The sequence below is a fragment of the Primulina tabacum genome, chromosome 12, assembly GCF_025594145.1.
Source record: "Primulina tabacum isolate GXHZ01 chromosome 12, ASM2559414v2, whole genome shotgun sequence".
Taxonomy (NCBI): domain Eukaryota; kingdom Viridiplantae; phylum Streptophyta; class Magnoliopsida; order Lamiales; family Gesneriaceae; genus Primulina; species Primulina tabacum.
In genome coordinates this window covers 16,867,469-16,892,426 of record NC_134561.1, presented here as the reverse complement: position 1 = coordinate 16,892,426, position 24,958 = coordinate 16,867,469, and the positions used below count along the sequence as shown (strand labels likewise).

The window sequence follows — 24,958 nt, the reverse complement described above, 5'->3', positions numbered from 1 at the left end:
GGGAGTTGAACAGAGTTACAGTGAAGAACAAATACCCACTCTTGAGAATTGAAGATTTATTTGATCAGTTGCAGGGAGCTTCCGTATTCTCTAAGATTGATCTGCGTTCTTGTTATCATCAGATGAGAGTGAAAGATGCCGATGTTCTCAAGACTGCTTTCAGGACTCGTTATGGACACTTTGAGTTCCTTGTGATGCCGTTCGGTTTGACGAATGCGCCAGCGATCTTCATGGATCTCATGAATCGCGTATTTCAGCCATATCTTGATCAGTTCGTGATAGTATTCATAGATGATATCCTCATCTACTCAAAGAATCAGGAGGATCACAGCAGACATCTAACCACAGTACTGCAGACCTTGCAAAAACACAAGTTATTCGCAAAGTTCAGTAAGTGCGAGTTCTGGTTAGAGAAAGTGGCGTTCTTAGGCCACGTCGTTTCTAGCAGTGGCATTGAAGTGGACCCGGCGAAAGTTGCAGCAATCAGAGATTGGGTTGTGCAACAAAATGCGTCAGAAATCCGTAGTTTCCTTGGGCTAGCAGGATACTATCGGAAGTTTATTCGGGGATTCTCCTCCCTCGCAGTTCCACTCACATCATTGACGAAGAAGAATGTTACGTATGTGTGAAACGAGGAATGTCAAAAGAGCTTCGATACATTGAATCAAGCTCTTATTTCAGCACCGGTGTTGACCAGGCCTTCAGGACCCGGAGATTTTGTTCTGTATAAAGATGCTTCGAAACTCGGTTTAGGCGTAGTATTGATGCAGCATGGGAAGGTGATAGCATATGCTTCTCGTCAGTTGAAGATTCATGAGAAGAATTATCCTACCCATGATCTAGAGTTGGCAGCCGTAGTATTTGCATTGAAGATTTGGAGGCATTATTTGTACGGGGAGAAGTGCCAGATCTTCACCGACCATAAGAGTCTCAAATACTTCTTTCCACATAAAGAATTGAATATGCAGCAGAGGCGTTGGTTGGAGCTAGTGAAGTACTATGACTGTGACATTAGCTATCATCCTGGCAAAGCTAATGTAGTTGCGGATACGTTGAGTAAGAAAGTCGCAGTGATGGCTCATTAGTGGTTTCGAGACCTCTTCAGTGGGAGATGCAGAGATTCGATCTAGAGACATATCCTCGAGGTAGAGTTCCTCATCTATCTACCTTGACGATTCAGTCTTCTCTTCTAGACCGTATTCGCAGTGAGCAGTTAGCAGACGAGCAATTGGCTAAGTGGAGGCAGAGAGATGAAGCCAAGGGCAGTATCTTGTACACAGTTAGAGACGGTATTGTCAGATATCGAGACAGAATGTGGGTTCCGAGCAGCGATTCTATTCGAGAGGATATCTTATCTGAGGCTCATATGTCGTCGTACTCTGTTCATCCGAGGAGTACAAAGATGTACAAAGATCTGCAGTTATTATATTGGTGGCCAGGAATGAAGAGGGATATCAGACGATTTGTATCCGAGTGTCTGACGTGTCAGCTAGTGAAAGCGGAACACCAGAGACCAGCAGGTTTGCTCAAGCCTCTTCCTATTCCCGAATGGAAATGGGAGAATGTCACCATGGACTTCGTTGTTGGTCTGCCGAAGTCAGTCAGAGGGTCGAATGCTATATGGGTGTTTGTTGATCGTCTTACGAAATCAGCTCATTTCTTGCCTATTAAGACGACTTTCTCCATGATCCAGTATGCAGAGTTATATATCCAGGAGATCGTCAGATTTCATGGTATTCCCGTTTCTATAGTGTCTGACCGAGATCCTAGATTCACCTCATCATTTTGGAAGAGTCAACATTCAGCTATGGGTACGAAGTTGTTGTTTAGCACAACTTTTCACCCACAGACAGATGGTCAGTCCGAGAGAGTTATTCAGATTTTGGAGGATCTTCTTCGTGCATGTGTCCTCGATTTCTCCGGGAGTTGGGAATCAAAGTTGCCATTGGTGGAGTTTACCTATAACGACAGTTTTCAGTCGTCGATAGGTATGGCTCCATATGAAGCAGTGTACGGTCGTAAGTGTAGATCGCCTATTCATTGGGATGAAGTAGGGGAGAGATCAGAATTGGGCCCGGAGATGGTGCAGCAGGCTGCTGATATAGTAGTCATGATCCGTGATAGGATGAGGACTGCTCAGAGTAGACAGAAAAGTTATGCAGATCAGAGAAGGAGAGATCTGGAGTTTGCTGTTGGTGACCATGTTTTTGTGAAGATAGCACCGATGAAAGGTGTCATGCGGTTCGGGAAGAAAGGAAAGCTCAGTCCGAGGTTCATTGGACCATTCGAGATCCTCGACAGAGTTGGGACATTAGCTTAACGTGTTGCTCTTCCGTCGAATCTGGCTGGAGTACACAATGTGTTTCACGTCTCCATGTTGAGGAAGTATATGGCGAATACATCGCATGTCTTGTACTTTGAACCGTTAGAGCTCACTCCGTACTTGTCTTATGAGGAAAGATCGGTGCAAATCCTAGACAGGCAAGAGAAAAAGCTTCGGAAAAAAATGGTCAAGCTAGTTAAAGTCAAATGGCTTAATCATTCGGAGGAGGAAGCTACATGGGAATCCGAGCCAGAGATGAGGAGTCGATATCCCGAGTTGTTCGGTAAGTTTTAATTTCGGGGACGAAATTCCTTTAAAGGGGGTAGAGTTGTAGAACCCGAAAATCAGATTACGTATAAGTCATACATAATTTCTATTATTTCAATTAAAAATGAATTTTTATGAATATATGAAGTGTTTTAATTATTTTAAAAGTAGATGTTTAGTTATATCTTTTCAGGATAAATACGCAAGGTCGGACCGGAGTTCGGAGATTAGAGATAAGATTAATAATAAGAAAGATATTCCTAAATTTAATTTAAGTCAAGGAATAATTTAATTTAAAGAAAAAGAATGTTTTAGGATTTATTTAATTAATTAGAGCTAAGTTGGTAAATAAATTCTTTTAAGTTCAATATTTAATTAAAGCTTAAATTAAAATGTGTAAACAATTGAGGATGAATTAATCTAGGTATAATATATTCAAGAAATTAAACATAACATTTAAATACTTAAATTGAGGTCAAGCATGTCATACAAAATTCTAAGCAAGATTTTAAACTAAATTAATTTGTTAATGCATTAAAATATACATAATGAAGGTTTAAAATCTTAAACAAGAAAAATGCAAAGTTTAAATAAAAATATACCATGCAAATGCGTAACAATTTCGGTCAAAACATTTCTTAGGTGTAGTAAATTTCATTCAAATCACCTCATTAGTCTTTAAAGAAAATATAATTCTCCACCTTTAATTCACTAGTTATTAGTACATTCAAATACTATAACTCACATAACTTTTCCTCAACTAATTAACCAAGCAAACTAACGGGAAGCTACAGCAAAGAATGGAGAATAAACCGAAGGCAGTTAGGAGAAGGAGAAACAATTCAAATGCTATTCAACTCCTTCAATTGTAACCTCCCACCTTAATGTATATTATTACACCTTTATCACCCCTTATAACACTCACCTTTATTGTCCAGCAAAACCACGTTTTCACCTTTGAAAAATATCAGAAATAGGCTACTGAAATCGTGAATTAGCAGCAAGAATGGAAGAATAAAATCAAATACAACAAGGTGGAAGAAACAATTCAAATTCTCACTTGTAACTCCTAACTAAATGCATAGTATTAACCCTTAACGCCTCTTATATCATTCACCTTCATCCTTTACACTTCCTACACTCATATACTCGAAAACACCAGAAAGATAGCAGCTTTGAATCGTGATAGCAACAGCTGAAACAAGAAGGAAATCCAACTCCGTTCCGTCGTGTCGTATTGTCGTATTGATTTGTTTTTTGTCAAAACAAATTCCAGGCATGTATATATGGTTTCTTTTCTCTTCAATCAAGTCCTATAGATATTTTAAAACATTGCATACTCAAGATTTATGAGGCAAAAATGAAATTTGGACAGCAGGTATTCGAAAAATCTGTACAGCACCTCGGCTTTTGATTGTGCTTCACGGTTGCTGTATTTTTTTGTTGGTTTCAGGATTTCTTTCGTTTCCAGGCACCCAAGGCTGCTTCTAGGCATAATTTAGAATGTGTTAGAGTGCTTTTGGTTCAATTGTTTCGGTCCATACACTCAAGATGAAATGTCTGCTTATTCGTTTTTTAAAAGTACTAGAATTTTTTTTTTAAAATAAATCAACCAACTAACATTTGAAAAGTATAGCCCATACTATAACCTCTCAAAAACCACTCATAAATAAAACGTCGTAAAAATATCTTTAACATAACTTCAAATCGTAAATCATAACTAGTGCGGAAAATTAGCGTCGGTCCTCGGGTTATGTGCACCTCCAGTCCAGTCAGATAAACCATTAAGACCTCCATTTACATTATCATAATCACCTGCATCAATCACACCTAGTGAGTCTAAAGACTCAACACGTCATATCCTTGATAACAAGTAATACGTAATACAGTTAACATATAACAGTGAAAAATACTTGTACTTAAAATATCGTTTTCATGAAGATGCATAAACATAAATATTTTCGTAAACATTTTCATGATGCATAAAACCTTTAAATAAAAACATTTTCATAATCTTATGCGTAAACATTTTCATATAAACATAAACATATTCATATTCGTATCCATATTCATATCAACATATTCATATCATCATATTCATATTCATGTTCATATTCGTGTTTGTTGAATTCAGATCGTGATTGTGACTCGTATTCTTAAACGTATTGGGCGATGGATCCATCTAAAAAAAAAACCACAGTACTGGACGGCGGGGACACCAGCAACACTCTCACCGGTCAACTGGGCATTGGCCTACGTATTAACATATTCGTATTCGTATCACGTATTCGTATTCGTATCCAAGGAAATACGATCGTCGGGCTCCCACTGGGACCATAACTCTCACGATATCTCCAACATATCAGTAGTCACAATCCCTTCACATCCTTCAACATGTTATCACCACTTAATAAAAACCATCCATATACGTATCGTTTTTATTTTTGAAACCAGGCATGCACCATTTCTTTTAAATGTCCAATAATTAAATCCATAAAATTTCATGAACACTTTAAAAATCATAATTTAACATATCAAAATTCATAATCATCCATAATCATTGCAAATAAACATATTAGCATATAAAATAGCATTTAGGACACTGCCATGACGTTTACTAATTTCTAGGTGTAAAAAGACCGTTTTACCCCTAGACGTAAAATTTGACGTTTTTGACATTTTCTTAATTCCATTGACTCTAACATGTCCCAAATAATTATTTAAGCTTACTTGAATTTTTTCATATTTTTATTTAGCTCAATTCGACGACTTTTAAATTAATCCTTAAATATAACGTTTTAATGCGTTTTAATCCCGAATTAAACCAAACCTTAATATAAAATTCCCAAATTAAAAACCTAGGCTTTTAATAATTATTTAAGCTTAAACCTAATTTTTCATAATTTTATTAAACTTAAATCTAGGTGTTTCCCTATTCGTTTTTAAACTTAGACGTACTTTCCAGTTTTGACTCGTATGGACTCGAAACTTAACCAAACTTGAACCAAAGCTTAATAACACCTAACTAACCCATATACAACCAAATTCCAGCCCATTAAGTCATTTGAATATACCTAGGAAGCTACTGAATTTTTCTGCACAAGAGTCCTAGTCCTAATATGATTTGAACCTAGGCTAGCTTCGCCTCCAGCCCTTGACCACCATGTCCAGCCTCTACCCATCCCTTCTATGCAGCCCAATTAAGTCTAGTGGACCCTCCCTAACCGCATCTAGCGGCCGTGACCCTCAAACACTTCTAGTCGAAGAGTCCTTTCCCTTAAGGAGTCTATTTTCGTTTTTATTCTTTCTCTATTTTTTTCAGCCTTTAAACATACACCTAGGGACCCTTAAACATGTGGAAAAACATCCCTTCAAGTACCCCTACCATGGCAGCCCCTTTGTGCATCATTATGAAGAGTTTTAAAAAAGAAAAACTCTTGTTTTGTGCATGTATAACCATAAAAACGAAAATATAAAAGTTGTATCATGTTTTCCATGCAATCATGTATCAAACACATAATATGGTGTGAAAGATGAGTAAAAGGAGAATATGGCATGCCTTTGCGTTTTAAACGCACGAATAAACGTTGACGATTGCGAAGAACGGCGACGACGACCTTGGCTAGAAGTTCCTTGAAGCCTTCAAACTTTTTCTTTCAAATTGTAATGGGTGTGTGCCGTGAACTTTGAGGGAAAAGTTGGTGAAATTCTGAAAAGTGGCCGAGAGTTGATGAATTAAGGGTTTCATGGGGTGGTTTAGTATATTATATACTAATTAAATCCCTAAATAAGGCTTAGGCCTAATAAGCTACCAATTTAGGCCCATTAGTCTTAATTAGGACTTAATTAAAATATTAAAAATGGTTTTGATAAAAATAAGTTTGTGAATTTATTAGCCGGGTTGTCAAAAAGTTCGTATTTTTGTTGAAAAACCAACACAGATAAAATTTACGTCCCGGTATATAAAATCATCTCAAAACCCCTTATTTTCAAAAATATGAAAAAGCATCGCCCTTAATTTAAATAATTACAAATAACAATTTACCAATTAAAATATTTTCTATTTTTCAGCCCTCGGTCTCCGTTCCTCGATCGCAACTCGAATAACCTTTAAAATTACATTTTAATGCAATCACGTAGAAAAATATATTTTAAACATGCAAATATTCACAACATGAATAATTCATACAATTAAAATACAAAGGAATTTAATAATTGCATGCAAGTGGTTTGCGTGGACCTTAAAATTTTCGGGGCGTTACACAAGAACAAAGAAATGACAGCAATTTCTTCACATGTGCAGAATTGAATCACGTTTTCTTTCTCTTGCTTGGTTAAGGAGTGAGTTCGAATAATGGCTGTCCTAGGGACTGTAGTCACGGTTAGAACCCTTCCTTATCATGTCTAGGACGTGACCAAGGTGTCCTTTCCAAGCTTGGTTCACGGATCTTTAAGATTTCTACATAAACAAGACATGAGCTCTCCGGTTTTAAGATTTTGAAATTCTGTAGGAGTATGATTTCGGTTTTTGATTGTTGAATGGATTGTGGTTGGCTTATAGCCCATAACCATGGTTCATACAACACTCCATCATGTCTAGATCGAGCCATGGTCGATAAAATGGCCCTTGGAACGAGACAAGACAGTAAAATGGTTCAATACAACTCACTACACAGCAAGTGATGCTTTCGGTTGGTATGCTGTGGTTGTTCTAGCCGGTTGCTTGGTTTGTGGTTGGCTTTTAGCCCTTAGCCATGGTCCAAGCCATGCCTTAGAATGTTGGTAAGAGTCCTTGGGTGGTGGTTCAAGCCATTGGTCAATAGATTTCAGAGTTTACACCACAAACACACAAGTTGCCACTACTGGATTTTTGACAGCAACTTTCATCTTTGGTTTTGGTGCTTGTTTGATTTCTTGGTTGGCTTTTAGCCCATGACCTTGGACTGGACAGTACCTCAATGAGTTAGGAAAGTCATGTTTTTGGCCGTTCGTGATTTGGTCGAGTTTAGAGGTCGTACGAGAATTTACGGTGAAAGGTGCCAAAATGACTCTCGAAAGAGTTTCTTATGTTTTTGGATTCCTTTCACCTATTTTCGTGTTTTACAGTTATTATGCATATTTTTCAGTATGTTTGGGGTATTTTTAATCATGGTTAAACGTCGGTTTAATGTTGGATCAGGTTGGTACGATACCATGATTAAAATTCAAGTGGTTGGTCCTAATAGTCTCATTTTTGGTTAAGTTTTCGTCAAGTTAAGATTTATTGCATGTGTCACATATTAGAATTAAGTCACAGCAAGCCTGGGAACGATCCAACTCATCCGGTAAAAATAAGGTTATAATTATATTACGTGCATAAAAATATAAAATGTTTATTTTTGAGATATATGCATATGTCTTGTGGCCACCTTATGTTATGGGTTTGGAAGTCGGTAGGCGCAACCGAGGACCTCTCCACCCGGTGACTTACGACCGGTTTATGATTATGTATGGATACGGACATCCAGTCCAAGGGCTGTGATTGATCTCTCGCCCAGTATACTGTGGTTTAGTATGATCAGGCGCTCACGTTATGTTATGGGCCACTAGCTTAGAAACATTATCTCTACCAGAAAATTATGATATGACATGACAGAGCTCTATTGAGCAAAGCTTTTACGTATGATTTTCAGATATGCACGTAATTATAATTATTCATGATACGATTTTCACCATGCGCTTTACGATATCATATTTTTACGTTGCATGCGATTTTATAATATATATTACTTGTTATTCACGATATATACATGTTGAGTTTTTAGATTCACTAGACTTGATTGTTGTAGGCACGGATGAGGTCGAGACGGAGGGCGTAGACCAGTGAGCTATCTTGTGGCAGCAGTAGAAAACCCGAGGACCTCATGTTTTAGTTTATGCATCTTTTATCATTCAAACTCAGTTTTAATACGTTGGATTATTTTTAAATTGTTGTTTACGTTGGATTATTTTTAAATTGTTGCTTGAAAATATTATTTACTTCCGCAGTTATTTTATAGTTAAAATTATTTACATGTTTATTTTATAAATGAGGCAAAATAATTATTTATTTAGAAAATTTTTAATAATTCCGCAATACGAAATACGGGCCTTTACAGTTATCCTTCATGGACGGGTTCTCGTGCTACAATCAGATCAAAATAGCAGAGACTGACACTCACAAAACAGCATTCAGATGCCCGGGAGCTGTTGGTACGTTTGAATGACTTGTTATGCCATTCGGGCTAAAAAACGCGGGAGCCACGTATCAAAGAGCTATGAATTCTATCTTTCATGATATGATAGGACATCATATTGAAGTATATATAGATGATATCGTTGTGAAGTCTAAACAAGATGTTGATCACATTGAACACTTGAGGAAGAGTTTCCAAAGAATGAGGCAACATGAGTTGAAGTTAAATCCGTTGAAATGTGCCTTTGGCGTAAAAGTATGAAACTTTTTGGGATTTCTGGTGCATCAAAGGGGAGTCGAGATGGATAAAAACAAAGCAAAGGCTATCATGGAGGCAAATCCACCTAGGAACAAGAAAGAGTTACAACGTTTCCTTGGGCAGTGAATTACTTGAGACGTTTTATTTCTAACCTTGCAGGGAAGACGAAAGAGTTTTCATAGTTGTTGAAGCTCAAAGACAGCGGGGAGTTCAAATGGGAAGATTCACATCAGCAAGCATTTGAGGTGATCAAGAGATATCTATCTAACCCACCTGTTCTAATGCCTCCCATGTATGGAATGCCCCTTAAATTATACATCTCTGCTGCTCATGAATCGATTGGATGTCTATTAGTTCAAAATAATCACGAAGGAAATGAGCAGGCTATCTATTATTTGAGTAGATTCCTTAATCCAGTAGAGGTAAAATACTCTGTGATTGAGAAGCTATGCTTAACACTGTATTACGCATGTACTAAGTTAAGACATTATTTGATTCAATCAAGAGTGCTTGTGGTGACTAAAACCGACTTGATTAAATATATGCTTAATAGACTCATCCTCTCTGGGAGAATTGGCAAATGGTCTTTAGCATTGGCCGAGTTTACATTGACCTACAACCCCCAAAAATCAGTAAAAGGCCAAGCCATAGCCGATTTTTTAGCTGATCATCCTTCACTTGATGAGTCTATTGGAGAACAGGTTGGTTTTCCAGTTTGTAGAGTTGAAGTTCGACCATGGGAGTTGAAGTTAGATGGATCAAGTACAGAAAAAGTAGCTGGAGCTGGTATTGTGATCACTTCCCCAAGAGGTGTGAAAACCGCTTTATCCTTTAATTTGGGTTTTCCATGCACCAACAATCACGCGAAATACGAAGCACTGGTCATTGGATTGGAAATTATGAAAGATTTAGGGGCGAAGAATTGTTAATATCAGGGGATTCTCAGCTGGTACTCAAACAACTGTCAGAGGAGTTCAAATGCACAAGTTTGTCCTTGGCTCCGTACTATACCGCGGCATCCCAACTTCTAGATGATTTTGAAGAAGTGTTATTAATACGCGTCCCAACACAAGAAAATTTGGAGGCAGACGAGCTGGCACAGATTGCTTCGGGATTGAAGATGTCTCAAGAACTTACACACAGGCTAGTAGGGATGGCAATGTGACGGGGCGGGGGCGGGTTTGCCATCCCCATCCCCGCTTCCTAATTATATCCCCGCTCCCATCCCCGCACCCATCCCCGGATCTACCTTATCGGGAAATCCCCGTCCCCGAACCCGCGGGGATAAAATCCCCGTTCCCGTCCCGAACCCGTTTGAAATACCCGAATATATTATTGTATTTATATATATATAAGTATTATATTTTTTATATAATATATATATATATTACTGTACTTATATATATAGATATATAAATGTATATGTATATATATATGTTATCGGGGCGGGTTGGGGAGGGTTTGGTATGGGGACAGGATTCCCAAACCCGTCCCAATATATTTCGGGGATTTTTAAAAATCCCCGAACCGAAACCAAACCCATTAACATATCCCCGAACCCGTCCCATTTCGGGTTTTCCCCGCGGAGCCCCGAAATCGCGGGGAAAATTGCCATCCCTACAGGCTAGTGTTGATTCAGAAGAGAAACCACCCTTCAATTCAGCAAAGAGGGATTCAGGTAGACATGCTCAACTTGGATATAAACTTAGCTGGTGACTGGAGGGATGACATAAAACAGGTGCTAGAATCAACCGGGAGAGATATTCCACATGGTTTAAAAATGAGAGCTCTTAATTATGTCTTAGTGGAGGGAGATTTGTACAGGAAAGGTTTAGATGGTGTGCTCCTCAGGTGCATAGGTTTCCCAGAAGCATTGGAGATCATGAAGCAAGTTCATGAGAGAGTGTGTGGAGCGCATCACTGGAGTAAAGATGAGATGGTTGATAAGGAGGTATGGCTACTATTGGTCATCCATCTTGAAAGATTGCATTAAATATGCTAAAGGATGCCAGCCATGTCAGAAACACGGGAACATCCAAAGAGTTCCGGCGGACAAGCTCCATAGCATTGTCAAACCATGGCCGTTCAAGGGTTGGGCCATCGACCTAATAGGAAAAATCTACCCGGCATCATCTAAAGGCCACTCATTCATCCTTATGGCCACAGATTTTTTCACCAAATGGGTTGAGGCAGTGCCCACGGATCAGGGAACTATATTCACTGGTTCTGATATGAAGGAATTCGCAGAAGACTATGGAATCAAATTGAGAAATTCGTCCCCTCATTACCCACAATCCAACGGACTGGCCGAAGCATCAAACAAAGCTTTAATAAAGATTTTACAGAAAATGATGGAAGAAAGTCCCAGGGATTGGCTACGTTTATTATCAGAAACTTTGTGGGCGTACAGAAAATCCAAGAGGAGTGCCACTGGATTGAGCCCTTTTTCCCTTAGCTTTGGCCACGATGCATTGCTCCCGTTGGAGATTATGGTGCCATCAATGCGAGTGGCAAGCCAAAATGAAATTTCCCTGGAACATTATAATGAAGCAATGATCATGAAATTAGAAGAACTGGATGAGCTGAGAATCCAAGCGTACAATGCTCTGCTGTTACAGAAACAGGAAGTTGTAAGAATCTACAACAAAAGAGTTAATAAGAAAAGCTTCCATGAAGGGGAAATAGTGTGGAAGGCTATATTGCCTTTAGGAACAAAGGATAGGGAGCTGAGCAAGTGGTCTCCCAATTGGGAGGGACCATTCAAAGTACATAAGGTGTTAGACGGAAATGCATATTGGCTATCAAGTCTAGATGGCCATCCACATAAAAGATGCATACATGGCAAGTATCTCAAGCCTTATTTTCCAAGTATGAGGGAGGAAATGGAAAAAGCTAGCGAGTGAAGCAAACACGAAGGCTGATATTCAGTGGGGAGTTGGCCTTCTTCAATGGGGAGTTGGCCTTCGGGGCCACTTTTGTATATATTTAGTTCTTTATTTCAAGATGTCATGTGAGGTAGACCTTAGGGCCACTGAAATAAATATCTGTTGTTTATGATCCAACAATAAAATTGATCGGAGAAAGTGGGACAGTAAGCCACTTTCATTATTTTGAAGGCCTTTTGTTTCACTAGGGAGTCGGCCTTATGGCCACTTATTATATATGAATTCGGTCGATATTTCCAATGTTTTTATGGTACGAGAAATCATGGTGAAGTAGACAGTACCGCAATTATATAAATTGGTTGTTAGCATGTGCAATGACAAGCCCATGAAGTAGGCTTTGAGGCCACTTAGAATACGACAGGAAAGAAACACACTGAGCGGGGAGTTGAGCTCACCGAGCGGACAACGAGTAATAAAGGAAGAACAGAAGAGAACAAGGGCATTATACGAACCCCAAGAGGACTCAAAAGTTGACTTTGGAAGAAAAATAGGCTAACCAGCCATTTTTATATGTTTTAGCTTCGTGTTGTAAGAGTTTATTTGAAGTAGGCTTTAGGGCCACTAATGTAAGTATTTGTTGGATATGATTCAAAAAATAAAAACGATCAATTCAAGTTGGCCAGGAGGCCACTTTTATCATATTGAATTCAGTTTGTTTCAATAAGAGATCAGGGGAGGAAATAATCGCGAGCGGGGAGTTTTAAGCCAACCTATGGTTTTGATTGAAGCTATTGAAATGAGTTGGGTTAAGTGGATTAAGAACGAATAGAAACTCCTTCTCAACATCCAATCCACAACATCACATACAAACCCACCTTCATTCCACATCCATCACCCAACAACCACAACACCAAACCAACAGTCAACAAATCAAAAGCGGAGTCACCGCATGCAAGAACAGTAAGTAAACGTGTATGCGGGAAAGGGGTCCGACTGAAATGCAAATGCATATACGTGTATGCGGAAAAGGGGTCCGACTGAAGTGCAAATGCATATATGTGTATGCGGAAAAGGGGCCTGACTGAAGTGCAATGCATAATGTTAGGGACGAGGGAATCGTCTTGAGTGGATGCAACATGTAAGAGCACATAAGATCACATATGAGTTAAAAGGTACATGTGGTTCGGGAAGCTCAAAAAAAAAACATCAAGGCATGAATATCAAATGTACCGAAGAACCGAGGCCAACTCATGGCCATTATTTGACCCATGATCACCTGTTAGAAATAGACATATCGATGTGTACAAGAAAACCACTGCATCTACGCAAGAAATATTCAGAAAATCAATTGCTACTGATGTATACTACAGGGCCAAACAATGGCCACTCTACCGCACCTACAAAGAAAAGGCTAATGAATGGCCTAATAATAACAAATCCATAATTCCCCACAAAAACCCGGCGTCAAAAGAGTTAGCCCAACTACACAGATAAACCAATCGCCCATCCTTTGGTTTCTCGGATACAAAGTCATACAAAGAGAAAAAGGAAACTTCAATTCAATCAAGGCGAATCGACAACTTTCGGGGAGCCAAGAAACACTGAGTAACAATTCAAGAAAAGGGAAGAGGAAAATACCCATGGCCGTCGTTGAGTTCTGACGCGAGCCAAGAAGAGCACTCGCTCTTGCGGAAAAAGGCTGGCTAAAACACGAAGATACGCCTGTAGATAACCCAGAGATGACGGCGAACGAATTGGGGCCACTATTTGAGCCGGTGAACGCCACAGGCAGCGTGGCGGTAGCAGTGGCGAAGGCAGAGGAGGCACCCGCAACGTTGGAGTCAGAAGGGAGCGCCGATATGTGATCTTGGGCCATACTACGTCCTTGGGCGACGGTGAAGCCAGCGGTGGAGGCGTCGGAAACTTCGCCTTGGGCGACGGTGAAGCCAGCACCCGCAACGCTCAATTCCAGTGGAGGCGTCGAAGCCGATTTTTGAGCCATATAGAGATGTCAAGTGACAGCAGTGAGGAGGAGATGACGGTGAAAGAAGGGGCTAGCGAAGCGGCGTGCGTCCACACTAGCAGCGGGGAGCGATCGGACGAAGAAGCGGGGAGCGATTTGACGAAGAGGCAAGGAAGAGATCGAGATAGACGATTTGAATCAGAGGATGAATAAAAGGAGCCCAATGATTTAAAACCCATATACGAATTGGGCTTTGATGAGTGGCCCAATGCTAGAAATCAAATTCACAGATAAATGACTATGGGCCACTGCAAATAAATGGATCGGACCAGGCCTACATACTAGCATTTTGGCCCAATTGGCCAATGCTTGCGGGGGACAATTGTTTGGGCCAAAAAAATTTAATTAGAAGCCCAATTTAATTATTTAATTAGAAGCTCAATTCAATTAAAAATTAATTAGAAGTCCATAAAGTGCAGCGGATTAATTTTCAAAAACTGATCATGAAGCGCTGAAAAGGTAAAAGATCATGGGAGGGGAGGTTGAGATCGTGGCGTGAAAAGCGGGGAACATGGATGATGGGGGAGGGGAGTGAATCGGCCAGTTGCTAGGAAGAAAAGGAGACAATCGGGTACAGAGAAAAAAACACAACTCAACACGCTCAAAATCTGCAAAAGCTCTCTGCTAAACATCTTCTCATTTTAGATTTCAGCAACAAGTTATTATATTTTTCAAGTTTTGATGAATTCCTACAATTTTGTAAATTCAAAATCATGTCAGATTCACAAAAGTTTTCTTTATTTTGGCATTGCATTTGTTTTAGGAGACTATAATTGACGGTCGAATTTAGAATTCACGTCGCTTGAACATTTAAAAGTTAGATTTTATTATTTTCACACAAGTTGGTGCAACTTCGCACCTGGCACGCCCGCAAATCTCAAATATTATGCAAACAGTAAGGCAATTACATTATATATGCCGTGGCAAACAAATTCTCTGCTTTGTCATCAAAAGCATGCTTGCATTGCTACTGACAATAATAACACGATGCAATTACAGACTAACTGGGAATGGTTTTTACTAGTGTTAATTAGTAGTGTTATAATAACTAGTATGGTTTTGCAGAGTTCATTCACATTTCGGACAACAGCATTTGAAATGCCAATTCCAAGCCTCAGTTCCTTGCCGCCAACGACTACACGGTCAGTTTTGCAACAGTCCTGTTACATGTTAAGTAAAGAAAGTGTAAAAAGAAGAGGTAAGAAAGGGTATAAATCTTTTACTTGATTTCATAATCCACATCCCCTACAAAGGCAAACGTTACTTTAAATTCCTTTACCCTTCGATTTCCGGAAGACATCATATGAAAATAAAGCGCCAATGCAGCTGCTGCCAAAACAAGATATCATAATTATGGCGCTGATTTAGCTGCTAGTTTCCTCATCCCCTGCTCTAGTTCTTTGAATGCATGAAGTTCGGATAAATATGTATGAAGTGCAAGCTTCCAATCAAAGGATTGCGTGTTTAAGCTCCATGAAAAACCCTCGAAAACAAATCTGATATTCGATCGAAAAATAATTCGCCCATTCTGTCAATAACCATGTATGTGTAGGATCCTGAATGTTAAGATATGATAAAATTAAACTGTAGCTAATTGCTATCGATTATGTTAGGTTGTTGTCGACAATTTCAATAAGCTATTTTGACTCACAAAGAAAGCAATCACACTTGTGAAAGATCAGCAAGCAAGCAGAACTCATGCAAATGATGTAGCAAAATCTATTGCCGAAAATAGAGGCTACAGAGAGGGAGCATAGAACAAAAGAAATGAATCAGGAATGTTCAGAACAGACTTGAGTTATAACAGTGAGAACATAATGATTTTAGCTTGTGTGTGATTGACTAAAAAAAATACATGAAGTTTGCTACAGTGAGCCTGCATGTTTAAATCTAGGCCACTTAAAATGAGCTGTAAGACTTGACATCCCCAAGTGCGGTTACCTTGAATTTCTCTTCAGTTAGTTTTCCTTCTGAGACTGCTGTTGGTTGAATTTCTTGTCCAGAATTCTCCTGGAAATCCTCCTAAAAATAAAAATCCAATGCACTGTTTACGAGATGAACTTTAAATGTTTCGAGGATTTAACCTCTTGCACATCCCTTCTGTCACTTACAGGTTTTTTCTCGTTATTCGCAAAGGTAATATGCTTTAACAGACATTGTGGTACATCCTTCGCAATGTGCTACTTGACAGGGAAACAACCAATCCACTTGCCTGCCTTGCTGCCAACCGTCATAGTTCTTATTCGGTATCTGTGTTTATGAGAGCCATTGTCCTCAAGTGGGTAAACAGATCAAGTGAGATCACATATTCTGATTCCGAGATGGAGGAACACCATTCCACTAGACAAAGTCAAGGAAGAATCAGTCACAGGCCATGGCTGCCAATCAGAAACATAGGTTCTCTACCAATGGATTGTTGAATGTAAGCCATCTCATCCAAATCTTGGATTCTGATAACAAAAAGCAGGAATTCCAGGCAAAGCCACCTTTCCATATGAGCCATGCATTGTGAAAGATGAATTTTGGTGTAAGCTATGAATTCTACAATTCCACTGAATCCAGATGCAATCATAGCCTATATAACTTGGAGCCGACTCTCATTTTAGTTATCATCCCCTGCTGGGATTTGAGCTTGTGGCACTCACATTATCCTCTTAATGTTTTACCACTATGTCATGCCCAGGTAAACGGATGCTACCTAGGTAAATGAAGTCGTGATATCACTCAAGATATGCAAAGAGAAAGAGCAATCTATTGTATTAATGGCTTCTAAACCATTACTCAATCATGACAATAAATTCAATATTAGTTCCTGCGTAAGCTGTCATGAACTAAATTCATCATTTTCTAATTTTTCTACATCCATGTCAATGCTTGGTTGCCCTGGCCCAGAGGCAGTAATGCCTAAATCAGAAGTCATTTTAAGAGCACTTTTTCTTTGTTGTCTAGGCAAAGGGTCTCCGCAACCTGGAGTGGTATGCTGTCGTGCATTCATTGCGTGCTTCTGAACAAAGCTGGACTCCGATTTCATGTGTGTCTCGGGTCTTTTCGAATATAAAAGAATTTGCATTTCACCAAATGGCCCAAAATCATATTTAGCCACATCATTGCCATGGTTTGAGTGCTGCGAAACTGGAGGACAGGAATTCAGATTCAAAGCAAAAACACTTGGTTTCATATTATCAGTCGTACATGCATCAACTACACAGTCATCTTCAGAATTGATTAAATGGCCATCATTAATAGTTGCATCCATTCCATCTGCCGGCATTTCCTGAAAGCAATTCACAGCAGTTGAAATAAATTAAATATGAAACTAGAAAAGTGGTATTCTCACTTGTAGGAACAATTTTCCGAAAGGGCGAACCAGACACATGATCAAATAAAAGATGCTGTGTACATAAAACCAACAGAATTTAGGCAATCATCAACAGTGATGATTTACTCGACCTTAAGCCAAAGCAACACAATCAGTATGAAGAAAAGCATTTCATCCTGATGAAATTGGATACCCAAAAATAATAAACCCAGCATCGGGCCTATGTTCCAATAACAAAAACAAGAAGATGAAGCAACACAGGATTTTTAATTAAGCACCATGATTTTTTTACGCAAATGGCAGACAAGCACAATGGGGGAAAAGAGAGAGAACAAATAAAAATGTAAACAATTAATCTAGGAGATAAGATTCGAGGGAGAAAATCGTAGATCAGCAAAAGAGTTGACCCTAAAAAATGTGCGCAACAGGAGGCGGACAGCAACAATAATCTGACCTCATTTGATGTATTGACAAACGGTTCAGAGTCGGACGTATTTTCACCTTCTGAGTCAGCCATCTCCTCACATTCAAACTCTACATTTTCCCCAAATTCTTCCTCGGAGTCACTCAGCTCTTCCTGTTCCATTACGATTTCAGGAAGGGATCCATCATGCATGCTATCACCTACTTTCCTACTTTGTCTGTTCCTGGATGTAACCAGCAAATGGTCACTCGAGTGAAGCTTATCACTGATTCCAGTGGGAGTAGAACAGTTCACTTTTCTTAGATATTTTGCAGCCTTAGATTCTTTAGTTCTAGATACTGAAGCACGCACTGATCTGTCCGAACCATGTTGAGTCACATTTCCACTTTCAACAGTTTCCTGATTTGTGGATGCAAAATTTAAGTGAATATCCAAGTCTAGTTCATTACCCATTCCACTGGGGCTAGAGATTTTTCTACCTTTAAGAGAGGGCTTGCTAACAGGAAGTGCGGCTATGGATACAGCATCAGTATCTTGCAGAAGTGGATGAAAGTCGACACTGCTTGATGATGAATTTTTTTTGGGAGGTAATGATGACTTGCTAAGAAAATTAACTGCGTCTCTTATATGGCGCGGATTATGAAAAAGATTGAGATCTAGTTGTGTTTGATTTCCCTGAAAGAAAGTGAAAGAACTGGAGGGGCCGGTACTGCAGTTCAGGGGATAGTAAGGCAAACGACCATCTTGAGGTGGCTGGAATAACAGAGGATGCATTTGAAGATCTGAATCACCTCTCTCATCTGCTACACATTTGTCAGAATGTTTTGATTGCTGATTAGAAGTAGTAACTTTCGTAAAAGATTTCATAATCTGTCCAGATTTCACTGAATAATCAATCTACCCCTGATTTTTTGAGGACACCAACCTCTGGAACTCCATTTGCCATCTTACCATCACATCTAGAATAATTTCCAGAGAACTTTACGGGAATTGCTACCTGGGAGCTTTGGAAAGCTGATTGCGACATTACCCGAACAGATGGCGGAAGATTTACTGGAGGTAAATCAGGAGCTAATTTAACTAAGCGTGCACTATTTGATCTACGAGCTCGATAGGGACGCAAAATTACTTGAGGCTTGGATGGCCTTCAGGAAAAGCAAGAATTACACTGATTTAGATCAACGAGAAGCATATCATGTGTCGAGCAAATAAAAATAAGATTGTTATGACTTGGGGTACCTTAAAGAGGCAGAACCAGAATTATCATTCTGCTGATTGGCTTGAGAAGCCCGGTCCTGAGAAAGCTTGTGAATTGAATAGTTCAAAGAAATATCATTATCTGGCCTCCAACCTTCAAAAAATGCCTCATGGACATATGCTTCATCCTCAATGTCCATGCGAATGTCTCCACTTATAGTTTCTTCGACAGCATCAGTGCTACTGCCCTGAAACTTGAGAATTCAATCAACAATCAACCTCTGATAATCAGTCACCAACACATCTCAAGGTGCCACAGCAAAACTGAAGTTATCCTATGGAAAAAACAACTGAGAACCACAAAATATCAAATTTTCTCCTGTATATGCCATATATATTTGCCTACAGTTTTCAAAGTCTATCAATTAGTGATGTCAAAAATGTCTTAAACAGAGATGACCTACACAAATATGTACCGTACCAAGCTAATTTGCCGAACATGGCACATTGGAAAATAATTTGAAGTTCTCCAGGTTTCTGGACAATCATGGCTAATTAACAAAAAAAGTTTAGTAGAAGCTAAACCAAAGAAGGAATAGTTCATTATTCCAAATAATCCATAAAATCTGTCACACATATCCAAAATAGTCCCAACATGCATCCACTAAACCAGGCATGAGGAATTGGGAACTCCAACCATGACTGGATGTTGGCCCTCCGACCTTAATAACAAATACAAGACGGCCATTCCACTGGCAGCACTGATTTATTTTAGCAGAGGTCAAGTTCAAAGACGTGCTCACCTCTTTTTCAGATGAAGAATGCTACAGTGAAGCCAAATGTTTAGCTTCTTTTCTTCTTAGTTCATACAATCGCCTTTTTGCCTTCTTATTTGCATCAGATTTATATGACTTTTGTGTTCCAGAAGCAATGCGCCACAGTCTTGGAAGTAAGGAAGGATCTCTATATGGAACCAAAAATCTCCATATCGATATCCAGTCGAGTTTTAACTTCTTCAATCCCTAAATTACCAATCATATTTGAGATCAATGTGACTATATCAAATTTTTAAACCATACATTCATTGATAGAAGTTTGTACCACTTCAACACGTGCTATCTCCTCAGAAGTCAAGGGAGAGTTTTTAATCCTCCGAACAGCCTACAAGAAGTAATGCAAAACTCAGTTTTTCAAGATGCACTATTCAAAGTAACTTTTCCAGTGATCAGAATAAAAGGTAAACCTTGATTGGATTTTCTCGAGCTTTTGATGATGCACGATTCTTCTGCCGAACAAATATCTGCTTTACACAGCATATTTATCATCTTAATTAAGCATGATTTTTCTGCCAAAGAACTTCACAGATATGACAGGAGATAACAATATTGAAATTTATAATTCACATGAATTTAATATGCATGACAAGATGGGCTGATATCGGTATAACATGTCCAATGCTGGGACATGAACTAAAAATGAGCCACCTGATACTTAGATTTGCAAGGAAGAAATCGTTGCTTTATAGCCTTCCAGTTGGTATTATATTCCATCAATCCCAAGGCTAATAACCTGCAAACAAGTCAATATTAAAGCAAATAGTGAAGTGTCAAAAAATAAAGCATGATTTAGAATTGGGGAGGGATTGTTGACGAACAACATCAGCAACCGTCTAATTAGAATGTTAACCGAACATGTAACAGGTACCTAATCAAACATATTCAAATGAATGAAGGAGAAGTTTAATGTCTACAGCATCTTAGTTTCACGACATATTTTGACAATAAAAGTTCTAACATTTTCTAAGGTACTCCAACAAAGTACTGATAATTCTTTGCTACTTCGGTTACCTGAAAATTTTGTAAGTATTTTAGTCACAAGAAGTTTGAGCATGATTATATACTGGTATTATCAAATGCCATACTTAATTTTAATTACTCATTGTAAGTCGTGGGCAGTTATTCCATGCTACTTTATGACATCTACAGACTAGACTATTAATTAACTAGGAGGGATCATCCCTCAAAAATGAAAAACCCCTAGGAGGGATCAATACTAAAGAGGAAATGGAAGAAAATGTTGTAGTTCTCGTTTGACACTTGTAAATTATACTATGAGAGTCCACTATGTGGTAAAAATATATTTAAGATAGACAGAAATGAGTTTGTCACATCATATGAAAAATCTTTTCGTACGACCACATATTCATAATAGATCTTGAAATTACATTAATCAAAATAATTTTCCTTTATTCAATTAATAACAAGATGAAAAAGGAAAAAATGGCATGGAAACCCAGAGCTACAAGCATGATATAAACAAAGCTGCCAATCAGAAGTCAAAATAAGCACCCTATGTAGTGATAAGCATAAAACTCACTCATCCTCTGCCTCAGTAAAAAGCACCCGATTTGCAATGGGCGCAGGAGGTGGCTTGTGAGGATAAAGAGCTGGATTGAACAAGGGAAAAAATCTCTGAGCTAATTTGGCAATCTCCTTGGGAACAAGAGCAACTGATTGCTTTTTTGCCTTTTCGACTAGAGTTGCAGCCATTGTCTTTTTAGGCATTTTATAGCTGGTTAATGAAGAATGTGTGGCACTAGAATTCAGAGGGTTGGATCTAATGTCTCCTTGACCATCAGTTTCAGCGGAAACAGAAGAATTAGAAAGAGGAAACAATGGTTCCTTTTCAAAGCGAATCTCAAAACCAAGATCAATTTGATATCGTTCATATGTACGTACAGCTGTAAAACATTTTATAGAGCAATAAGCAAAATGCAATAAACAACATGAAGCAAATAATGGTTGGAAAAATAAAATATAGTACATACCAGAATATACATCATCAATGTAGTTTCCAACTAATCTCAAAGGAGCTACATCTATAACAGTCAGTATGGGACCACAAATATAAGGCACCCAAGATGTATGTTCCTCAGTTCTGAAAGAGTTTGTCCGATCATTGGATATATGTTTACATCTTCCATTAGAGGGGGAAATGATATCAGAATGCCGTCCTGTGCTACGTTCACACTCTACGTTCTCATTGACGCACTGTGATGTTGAAATCTCATGAAACTCATCTGGCACCGATGGATGAATATATGGAGGAAGGAAGCAAAATCTGGGATATGGATGCGACCTCCATGCCAATACTTGATCACACTTTCTATGCAAATCTAAAATCAATTCCTTAAGTTCAAGAGCAATATGGCCTTTAGCAGGCTCAAGAACACAGAGGGAGAAAACCTGAACAAGAAGTTGCAAATGCTCATGAATCAGACAATGTAACTGCCCTATCTGATGTGGAGTGAATCCGCTGGTGAAGCAATTATTCACTGGAAGTATACAGGGTTGCGGAGAAATGTTGTTCATCAGATGTTTCCCATCAAAGGCTGGAAAAGATCCCATAGGTGCAAAAGGTAACAGGGGTCGTAAGGGTCTACCCAATTGCCCAGAAAATTTGTTGTTGCGTTCAAGGGAACCTCTTTGGCGTCTATTTCGCCTACTTTTGCGCCTTTCTTCTATTTCATCAGGGTCACTTTCCAGTGCCTCTTCAAGCTCAAGCTCAAAGTCAGCATCATTATCTTCGTCCTCATCATCCGCATTAGTGTTCCCTCGTAAATTCTGGGACTCATCTCTTCCTTGAAGAACAGCTGCAAGAAATTTTCTATACTCTTCCTCATCATCGACATTTTGGAGATCATCGTCATCATCTGTTTCCTGAAGGAATGTCTCAAGTTCATCAAGAGTGAAACTAGCAAGCGAATACCGAGCCCTAGTTCGCATGCAGATGGCATCTTCAGAGTCCACATCCATAGAAAGTTTATCAAAATGTACATCTTCAGTAACATTTTTCAGGCTGTCCAGTCCATTTTCCTTGAAACATACAGATCCACTCTCAGATTGAGTAATCAATTCACATTCTGTTCGAGAAATTTTCTCAAAAGCTATGTCAAACCTTTTCCCACATGCTTTTCCGGAAGAAACAGTAGTTTTAATCACAATCTCTTCACCGTGCTCTACAGCTTCAATAGGATGAATGTTATGAACAGTCTCTAGGTGCTTATTAACATAATTATTTAAAAAGGTAGCAGAAGTTTTTTCCCCACTCTCAGCAACATCAGTATCCAGGCCTTCAAGTTCAGAACTCAAGCTTGAAGAGACTTCTACAGAATGAGTTTCTTTAAGGAAAGGATTAAAATCTACATCCTCATCCTCATCCTCGTATTCATCCACATTCCCTGCATGGTTGCCATCTCGTTGTTTGTTATCTTTCATGTCCTCCTGATGTTGCAAAGGGCAGTCTTCAGCACTCTTGGCTAGGTTGGCATGAGTAGGAAGAGAACCGTGTTGATTCGGCTGTTGAACTTCAGTTGACACAGAAGTTGAACACGCAGACATCTTACCAGGATGTTTCGCAGGAAATCGAATGGCTAAGAAACATTAAGGGGGTCAACTTTGAGCATTCCTCAAAATCAAAAACTGAATCATCCTGGATAATTATGTAGGTCGTAGAAATTGGAAATGCATTACAGTTTTTCACAAAACAACAGGTGAATTACTTCCTCCATCCTATTTCTGGGTTTTTTCCTACAAATTTATCAGTTACGGAAATCATTTACCCATTTTCAAACTTAACCACCTGATTCCTATTTTAATTTATAATTAAATAATTATTATCACTCACCCTATCTAAAAATCACCTAAAATAACCTACAAATCTCATAATCAATGAGTATAGGAAATTAATTATTCAAGTCGCATGTGTGAAGAACAATAATTAGAACTCTAAAACTTTGAAAATTAATTTACAATATACCACGACCTTGAGAAACCTAAAACAATAATTTTGAAACTCAAAAAGGCTGGAAAAATTAAAAATCAGGTATTTTTGGCCAGCTCAAAGACGGGGGTTTCTGGAGTGAAAGCTTGACTTTCTTAATCAGAAAAACTATTTCGGTCAGGCTTCTGGGTATTCACTCTACACTTAAATACCAAATTTTGCAACACCAAACACAACCTGTTTGTGGCCCTTTAACCGGCCTGAAACAGAGCCGTTTTGCTGCTGTTTCCCCGCAGCATATAGCCCTCATATGGGCCACTCCGGCCTTATTCCAGCTGGTAAACGCCACATTATATAACCCTACAAGTCTCACATGCATTCCTAGGTCACTAATCGGTCGTAGAGGCACCTAAAGTTTTTTTTAAGGCAAAACATCAAAAATTTGTCAAAAACTGGAAAGCAATCTGGAAAATAAACAGGGGCAAAACAATTTACCTCTTCGAGGCCTGATGATATTTCAAAAATTGACCTATGAAGGTTCCCCAACGATTTCCCAAGGTGTTGGTTCGACGAAAAAACCAAGAACGAAGCAAGATCTTCCAGTTTCTCGCTCACTGTCTCTATACAATTAGTTTTCCGATCCCCTGGAAGGTAATGGCAGGCCGGAGAGCGGTCAGAGACAGGGCCAGGTGTCGCGAAAGGCTGTGGTCCGGGGCTAGGATGGGCAGTGCTACGGTCGGCTTCGCAGGTTGTGGGCTTTGTTTTACTTTTAGTGGACCAAATTTTGTGATTTTAAAGCCCAATAATTAAAATTGCACCATATGTATCGGACCGTGAACTTTTACGGTTGAAATCGGAATAATTCACGTCACACTCACATTATCAGATAATGTTATTGTTAAGAGTATTTGTTCAACGAACTAATTTGTGAGTTGAAATTTATTGATTTTTATGTAAAAATAATTTTTATTTTAATATTATTTTATGTTTTTATCTAATTTTTTATGTCATTTACTTTATCTGTTTTTTACTCATGCAAACTGCATGAACCTATAACTAATCAAACATAAGTGATTTCTGTCAACATGTTGTCGATTCGTGTAATATCTCACAAATTTTACTCGATGATATTGCGACCTATTGTAGCAAATATGCAAAAAAAAGGCGAGATTCATAATAAATGAAAAGTGGGTTTCGGAAAGTTTAATTAGGTCAACATCACTTGTAAATGAAAAATAAATAATAGCTAAGGCGAAAAAATTAAT

General features: G+C 38.8%; 1 protein-coding gene across 1 annotated transcript; it reads right to left on the bottom strand.

Moving 5' to 3' along the window:
- Positions 1-14,849: 14,849 nt before the first annotated feature.
- LOC142520236 (uncharacterized) lies at positions 14,850-24,528 on the bottom strand. The gene is given in 13 exon segments (XM_075623239.1): positions 14,850-15,527; positions 15,913-15,993; positions 16,083-17,245; positions 17,745-18,608; positions 18,610-18,859; positions 18,954-19,159; positions 19,609-19,672; positions 19,740-19,933; positions 20,013-20,072; positions 20,155-20,211; positions 20,396-20,480; positions 21,288-21,651; positions 21,739-24,528. Coding segments are annotated over 11 exon segments (4,167 nt in total). The 5' UTR covers positions 23,312-24,528; the 3' UTR covers positions 14,850-15,527; positions 15,913-15,993; positions 16,083-16,795.
- Positions 24,529-24,958: the final 430 nt, after the last annotated feature.